At 35.8% G+C, this 8,840-nt stretch overlaps 1 protein-coding gene across 1 annotated transcript in view; it reads right to left on the bottom strand.

Annotated features, from left to right (window-relative positions):
- Positions 1 to 681: 681 nt before the first annotated feature.
- Positions 682 to 8,840, bottom strand: part of LOC144977112 (DNA replication complex GINS protein PSF3-like) — a 10,955-nt gene continuing 2,796 nt past the window's right edge. The window contains exons 2-3 of the mRNA XM_078921933.1: positions 5,963 to 6,225; positions 682 to 3,330 (exon numbers count right to left, since the gene is read on the bottom strand). Coding sequence (XP_078778059.1) covers positions 3,091 to 3,330; positions 5,963 to 6,225 — 503 coding nt within the window. The 3' untranslated portion in view covers positions 682 to 3,090. The remainder of the gene's footprint in view (positions 3,331 to 5,962; positions 6,226 to 8,840) is intronic.

Raw genomic sequence — 8,840 nt, 5'->3', positions numbered from 1 at the left:
AATGATGTGGTTGTGGTAGTTGTAGTAGTAGTGGTAATGATGATGTGGTGGTGGTGGTGGTTGTAGTAGTAGTGGTGGTGGTGGTTGTAGTAGTAGTGGTAGTGATGATGATGTGGTGATGGTTGTAGTAGTAGAGGTCGTGATGATGATGTGGTAGTTGTGGTTGTAGTAGTAGTGGTAGTAATGATGATGTGGTGGTGGTTGCAGTTGTTGTGGTAGTGATGATGGTTGTAATACTAGTGGCAATGGTGATGATGTGGTAGTTGAAAAGGGGAGGGGGGGGGGGTATCCTTGGAACAAATTGACCTAACCGGAATTTGACGGAAGTTGCCCGGAGCCCGGAATTTTTTGCTCCAGACCGGAGTTTTGGCATCACTGAATTTCCCATTGTCACCAGCTCCCATTGCAAATGAGGCCATTATACGAGAGCTGTACAGTCAGTGCAGCACGCATAGTCCCACTTTTTTCTTTAGAAGTAAATAAAAATCTTGTATAACTCTCATTACTAGACACGGACAGATGCCACATAAATGGACAACAGATAAATGTGGATGGATGAAAAAACCATTAAAGGACTTTCCAAATCCACAAGGCCCCATTACAACTCACCAAGCCACTGACTGTTCAAAACAAATCACAAGTCACTTGATCACGAAAATTATGATTGAAATAAACACAACATTAAAATGGTCATTTATTTATTTGAACAATCTTAAGATGATTGCTTATTTTAAGGTCATATTATGTACAAAATAAAAAGAAGATTCTTCACCACATATCAATGACTAATCACTTAGTAATAAAACATTGGCAAACTAGATGGTTAATGCTACAATTATTACTCAGAATTCCAAAATAGAATTTACTGTCTGAGTGGGGTTCCTGACCTCCCATAGTGGGCAGGGAGGTACTTCCTGTGTCTTCTACCCCCCTATATCTGTTTTCCAACTTGCTTTATGTCTTTGTCTTGGAATGAAATTACTTGGTTTTGTCCTCGCCCTGGCCGAATACTCTGGCTGAGAGGGAAACAGTCAAATGTATAGTTATTGTTTTGGGAGATGATATTTTTTTCCTTATAAATCATCTCTTTGTTATGTCTTAGTATTATATTTATTGTTTTGAATTTATAATGTAAGCATTTGAGTGTATATCTCTTAGTGGGGACCTGTGCTCGTGTCTGGATGAGACTTTTAGGTGATCTCAAACTAAGTTCATTGATGCTATGCTCTTGGAATTCCCCTTTGTCTTATCTTTTCTTGGGTGCTTTAATTGTAATTCTATAACTTTTTACTATCCCATATTCTTCCTTTTTCCTGGCATTGATATGACCTAAATGTGTTGCAAGCGCCGTAAAACCCTTAAAAACATAAAACAAACAGAATTTACTGTAAAACCTCAAGATACTGCTCCATTGCGGACCCTGGTATAACAAATAGATTTTAACCCTAAATATGTGTGTAATTCAAGAAAAAGCACTATGTATATTTTTATGGGTTTTTACGGCACTTGCAACACATTATGTCAGTCATATCAGCGCCAGTAAAAAGGAAGAAAATGGGATAGTCAAAAGAAATTGTAGAATTACAATTAAAGCTCCTGAGAAAAAGCAAGACAAATGGGAATTGGTTTGAATAGGAAATAGATGTAGATTCCAAAATCAGACCATCAATTTGAGATCACCTAAAGGTTTCATCCGCACACCAGCGCAGAATTCCACTAATTGGAACATACTCAAATGTTTACAAGATATGTTCAAAACTTTAAAAAATATAACTATCAGTACATAACAATAATAGAGAGATGATTTACCATTTTTTAAAATATCACCTCCCAAAATTAACACTATACATTTGACTCAGCACTCCAGCAAGGTCCATGACAAAACCAAGTAATCCTCCCATTCCAAGACAGAAAGATACTCAAGAAAACAGATATAGGGGGGATAGGAGACACAGCAAGTGACCTCCTACCCAGCATGGGAGGTCAAGAGACTCCACCCAGGAAAAAGTACATGATATCCCATGCAAATTATTTTTTTGTTTTGTTTGTTTGTTGCTTTAGTTCTCTTCCAACACAATTGAGGTTATATGAGAGACCGCTGAAACAAAAAAAAACAAGCAATCTAACAAAAATAAAAAACAAGCAATCTAACAAAAATAGTACAAATGTAAATCAAAATTATAACCTAAAGATATCATAAGCTAAATTATAAATAACCAAGAACAAACAGGCAGAGATTTACAGAAAAAAAAATATCCCCTGTCAAAAATACAATCACAAACCAAAGAAGCAGGATAGGCTAGTAAAGAGAAGAAGAAACGACATCACTATCGGATCGTACACCCATGCGAACATCATAGGTATATGATTCAAGGGTGATGCTCCCATCCAACCACCCGCCATGCAAATTATGGAATGATACATAAATGTCAAATATGCAAGGGGCCTGGCGGTATTTAGTTTTGGTGGAGACACACTCGAACTTAAAAAATGGCAAGGATAGTCAAAGAAAAGAAAAAAAAAGGAAAGAAAGACAATACATCAAAATAATAAATAAACATTTTACACACAAACAAATTTTAACATAAATATGAGGGTAAAAAAAAAGAGAAACAACAATATACATAATATGTAAAGCAGGTTACTTAAAAACAATATATTTTTCCCAAGCAGTGACTGTTTTTTTGTTGTTGAAAAATGCAAAAATCAAACTCGCAGCTCCAATTCATAGGCCAAAAAATGACAAGTTACAGCTGCTGCTACTAGTCAGATGCTTAGACAAAGTTCTCAAATATCTTATCAGAACATTCTTATATTTATAATGTCACAGCCGTGAAACTGTAAAATGAAAATTAAATTCACAATTCAAAAAGTCCATGTCTACACTAAAGTTCATAACTACTTACTGTAACATCTTTCTGTTTGATAACTCTCTCAGGATATTTTAAGTCTTAAAAAAAGTCAGCGCTTCTATCTGTAAGCATAGATTCTAATTCTAATGCAAGAGGTAGGTCTGAAAACTTCAAAAGGAATTTTTCTTTTTTTAATCATATAAAGGAGTCCGGTACTAGTACTAGTCCCTTGCTGGGATTATGAGTCCTGAGGTATAACACTGATTCTTTTCCTTTTCCTGATGTTTGAAACCATGGTTGATGTGACCAATTTTTCTGTCTCTCTATTCTCCCACTTGTGGAAATTGTGCAAACTCCTCTGGCCTGTGGCAAAAAGTTGCCTTTCCATTTCGTCCAATTTATTGATTTTCTCTGTCACATCTGTGTTCAAAGCATTATGGGAAGAATCCATGATGTACCTCAGACGACCTTGGAAAGTCTGCCAATAATAATAATAATAATAATAATGACAACAAGAATTTATATTCTACTTAAGCCAAGGTCACACGACCACAAAACAAAGAAAGCTTAAAGGATATTTTACGGGGCATGGTAAAATTCTAATAAGATTTGAAATCAATATGCATACTCCAAACCAAATTTCAAGCAACAAATTTTAGCAAACCTAAAATGCATGATTTCTCCCCTTACTTCTATGAATTGTTCCTTTAAAATTGATGCATTTTGGTCACATATCAAAGTTCTGACTTCAATAACAATATTTCAATTTTCTTTCAAAATTTTTGTACGTAAAACTGAAAATTGAAGAAAAATATATGAATTTAGCCAAATATGGCTCCAAAACAAAACCTGTATAATATTTTACAACCTGAATCTGTATGTATCCTAACCACCAATCCATGATTGGATCCTTCCCATAAATCTTCCAAATTATCTGATATCTCTGCTGGCATGTACAGTAGAACATGAAAGTAACGTACTCGGAAATAGCGAGTAAAATCTAAATCCCCGTTTTTTTCTCTTAATTAAGTCAATAAAATTAGCGTGCAAATAGCGAGTATGAAAAAGAGGTCAACTCGGAAATAACGAGCATTTCCTGCCCCAGCCTAGGACTTTGAACGAAGTAAAGCAAAACACCAGACAAGGGCGATTTAAATATTTTTAGCCTAGCTTCTTTTCTTTTCTTATTTTTCGTTACGAGTAATAAGTAGGCGAAACAAATTTGGGTGGGGGTTGGGTGTGTGTGTTTGTGTGCGTGTGTGTGTATTGGGGGTGGGGGTCAATTATTCACCCAGCCCAATGTGGTGCCACGCGACGCGCGAGGTAAGCACTGGCAGCCAACATGTCAACATGCCTCACCTCATGGTCAGCGAGTCGCATTCGTTAACGAACGACACGATCAGCGAGAGAGGGGAGCGTGGAACCATCATTTCAGTGGGTCAGTGATTGAGTGATGCGCTTGCTTCAGCGACATCTATAGAGATATGAAGTCCTAGGCTTGCTTACCTCATCAAACATGCCGAGTCTAGGACTTCATAATAATAGATGTCACTGTGCCAAGTGCATACAAACACTCGCACACACACATGGAAATGGAAGGGGTGGATCAACTTCAACCTGTGGCCATCATTACGTAGTTAACGAAGGCCGTGTTCAACCCCGCCCTCACCCCACTTTATCCACACACAGTCATTTGCACGCACGCACGGCACACACGCACAAACACACACATTGTCTTTCCATATTTTTGTGACCTTTCCTGGCAACTCGGGAATAGCAAGAACTCGGAAATAGCGAGTAATCAGGAGTGGACCCGTCGAACTCGCTATTTCCGAGTTCTACTGTACATATCTGCATGTCTGATAACCCAAATTGTTATGGTCTCATACTGTAATGGAAATGCTATCAAACCGATGCAAAATACTGTCCATTACGTAAATCACGCCCATAATTACATTATTATCAGAGCTGCAAATATATGCACTTAGATCTGTGCCGTTTGATGTAAAATATTACAATGATGATATTCCATTTTGTCACAGCCGCATCACTCATTATTCAAGAGCTCCCATTCTTTACTGTATAAACTTGTTGTTCCATTGTATTGGGAAAAAACTTTTTCTATAATATAATATTCATAGTTTTAATGGTAAGCTTATATGGTAGCAAAAAAAAAAAAAATAAAGTAAGGCAAAACGATGTAAAAATATCTTTAAAAAGGCCACAAAGTCACATTTATGTGTTCAAAGCACTTCACAAGGGGTAAGATGAGACATGAGAGTAAGGCACTGCCAAAATTATTTACTGATGAAAACAACGCTGATTTTACAACCTACACCTTTAATTCAGAGGACCAAATCGATGCAATCCTGCTCCGTTTTAGCAAGGCATTCGACAAAGTTCATCACAAAAGCCTCCTGAAAAAACTCAATCACTATGGCATTTCAGACAATTAATACTCATGGGTAGAATAACTTTTCACCTGCCGCACACAGAAAGTAATGGTTGGAAACAAAATATGGCCATCAATTCCAATGCTATCAGGAGTACCACAAGGGACCATACGCAGACAACGATATGCCAGAACAAAGATTCAGTTGTTTGCAGATGACAGTCTATTATATCGACAAATAAAATCAGAAAAAGACAGATTCATTCTACAACAGGACTTCATAAACCTGCAAGAATGGGAAAGCGAGTGGAAAAAGGGATTCCATCCCAAAAAATGTCAAGTCATCCGGATAACCAACAAAAAAACATTATGGCAATATCTCCAATGGAAAATATATGGAAATCAGGCCTTGCATTTGAATAATCTGTGATTGAATATAACTCATGTAGAAGAAAAAAATGTGAGGGGAAATGGTGAAAGATAGGTCATACTTTGAGAGAGCAACAATAAAAGTTACATAGGCTTCATTATGGAACCTGTACTGTAAGGATTAAGGAAAAGAAGATGACCTAGAAAAGAAATAGCTGAAGGGGGAATGTAACAGATAATTTAAAGAAAGAGGGCTATACATGGAAAGAGTCAGCAAAGATGACGTACAAGCAGAAGTAAGTATATATCAGTCTTGTCGTAGCAAAATTGTCAAAGAATAAAAAGTTACCTTGACCAGGGTTTTGCCAATGTCTTCAACATCTGGAAGAGGGAGACTTAAAAGTTTCTGTCCAAAGGTGTAGTAATAAGGACTGAGACGATGCAAATCCACTACATTTGGATCTGCAGACAAGATGTGACGATAACCCTCTCTGTACTGTTTAGGGGTTTCTGGTGCAATGTATCTACGAAATGATTTCACCAGCCAGAAGGGAAACTCTATCTTGGTACCTGCTTCAAGATCAGGATCAGTTGTACTTTGATCCAAATAGCCTGAGACATAAACAAAAAGGAAAAAAATCAAATGCTGTATGGTGTCAGGGTTTCAGCAGTAAGGTGTCTTTGTAGCAAGAAATTCAAGCTGTTTTGAAAATAGTCAGTTACCAAATGGAAGATAATGAATGCAAAATCCAGGCCTCATTATGTGGCCTTCAGTGATCACTTCAAACATTTTACCCCACTTAATTCAGGTTTGTACTTGATTACTTGACATAAATAGTAAAATATATTGTAGTAAGAGAAGTGCAACAGTCGACTAGTAAGGTAAAAAATGAAATATTGGTTCAATAAAACCATCTAAAGTAGGGGATGCATACTATAAAAGCAGATGTAATGTACACAGTAAAATACAAGCTCGTAATGTACTCCCCATATCCTTTCTATTTAGCAATGATGGAATAAATTAATTCCCCTCCCTGTTCTTCATGAAATCCTTATACAAATCTCCCATCTGGGGATGAAAAAGCCAAGGCCACCTCTCTATCTTTTCTATCGGAAAATAAGCACAATATTCATTAATGACAATTTGTTAAATGACATCTAAAAAATGTTAGTGACAATACTTTGATGTTATTTCAAGTGCTTTAGTTTTAAGAGAATAAATGCATTTTGTACAGATTTTTTCGTTTGTATTCTATGCATCACAATCAATATTTATTTATTCCTTACTATATCAATAATATTTGCACACAATATGCATTTAATTTTCTGACTGAATACCTTCTTATCAAAGATGTTTATTTAATTTTATTTTTAATTAACACAATATTTGTAAAAAATCTTGAAAGTAAGAATAATATCTGAGAACATTAAAAGTATATAGGCGAACATGCATATTTTTATGCAAATCTCCAATACATCATGAAAGGTTTTATTGAAAAATAGCGTCATATAATCCACTGATATTTTGAAAGTTGTTGAAAATCATTTACGATAGAGGTATAATTCAAATTAAAGAGCTACACAAGAATGAAGAATATACTGAATATGTTGCTCATCATATCCCCTCGCAATCAAGTTTTTAAAAAATATGAACAAGTTGAGAGTGTTGGTGAAAAAAAACTCGACCTCTGACAGCGAATTTCCGACTGTGTCCAACCTATCCGACCAAATTTCCGACGTTATCTGACCTCGCTGGACTCTCTGAACAGCAACCCTTGGATAACATCGCCCAGGACTGGAAAATTATGTCGTTATCCAGGGGTGTCGTTATTCCAGGATTTCAATATGATGGAAAAACCTCTGTGATAGCATATAACCATGTAGATACACAGACCAGTGCCTATAACGTCCCAACTGTGTTAGAATGTGTGTATTTTTCCTGTAAAGAAAGGGTTTAGCTTTCACTCATTGTATTGTTCATAAAAGAGGGGATTTTTTATATTATTGTTTGCCATCACGTGCAATATCGAGATTAATGAGAAACACAGTACCAAATGTAATAATGGTGTCGGCTGGAGTCGTAAACAGTCACACCACTTATTGAACAGTGCAACTAAATGAAAGTCCATAATGAAATGGCTAAAAGATTCAGTAATATGTGACCATACGCCTCGAAGCGGTATTAAGTCGGGATTTGGAAAACGCAGAAAACCGGTTTTAAAGTGGAAATGGTCAAAATTATCAAATTTCAGTTTTTGGTTGTTTCAGAAACGACAATCATTTTTCTACATGAAAACATAATAATTCAACATAAATATTGACGATAAGTTATATAAATTTCAAGTTTGAAAATGCAACTATCAGTGACACATTCAAAACGAGAGTTGACTTTCTCTCAGAGAGCCACCCTTTCCAAGGCTTAGTAATACCGAGTCTTTTTCTCCACCAATAAGATGTAAGATATCACAGCAAAGGGCGTGTCTTTATCTATCTCAGAGAAAGCATGACCGTTTCCTCAATTTCATGATTCAACCAATAATGAACTTTAAAAACTGTAAACAAGTCTAGGTTTTTCCCTGACAACCTTACAAATGAATGATTCTGATTGGTCAAAGGCTCATAAAATGCTTGGGGGATGCTTCATGACGTCAGCATGCGTTTTACAAAATATGTGTGTGTTTGTGCATTTTGATACACACCACGTGCTATTATTTCTTTGTCTAGCTGCATTGGTTAATGATCGATGTGAGGGTCCTCCTTTGTCCCTCTTTCTTGATTCATGAAATTATAGGACATGCTAAGACTTAATAGGACAACAGTTGCCTAATCTTACACTTATAGAGATTGTTGTAGGATAAAAACATTTAATTTTAAGTACAAAGGCAGAATAATAAATAGAGCCTTCAACAATTAATGAACAGTAACTAAAAAATGAAATAGATAGATAAACAGTCATAGAGACAAACCTATTAATGGATAAATAGATAGGTAGATAGATATATAGATAGATAGATAGATAAATAGATAGATGGAGAGATAAATAGATAGATAGATAGATAGATAGATAGATAGATAGATAGATAGATAGATAGATCGATAGATAGATAGATAAATATATAGGTAGGTAGATAGATAGATAGATAGATAGATAGATAGATAGATAGATAGATAGATAGATAAATATATAGGTAGGTAGGTAGATAGATAGATAGATAGATAGATAGATA

The sequence above is a fragment of the Berghia stephanieae genome, chromosome 7 (genome assembly GCF_034508935.2).
Source record: "Berghia stephanieae isolate SIO BIC M18660-M18661 chromosome 7, UCSD_Bste_1.3, whole genome shotgun sequence".
NCBI classification, from domain to species: domain Eukaryota; kingdom Metazoa; phylum Mollusca; class Gastropoda; order Nudibranchia; family Aeolidiidae; genus Berghia; species Berghia stephanieae.
This window is presented reverse-complemented; position numbering and strand designations above follow the sequence as displayed.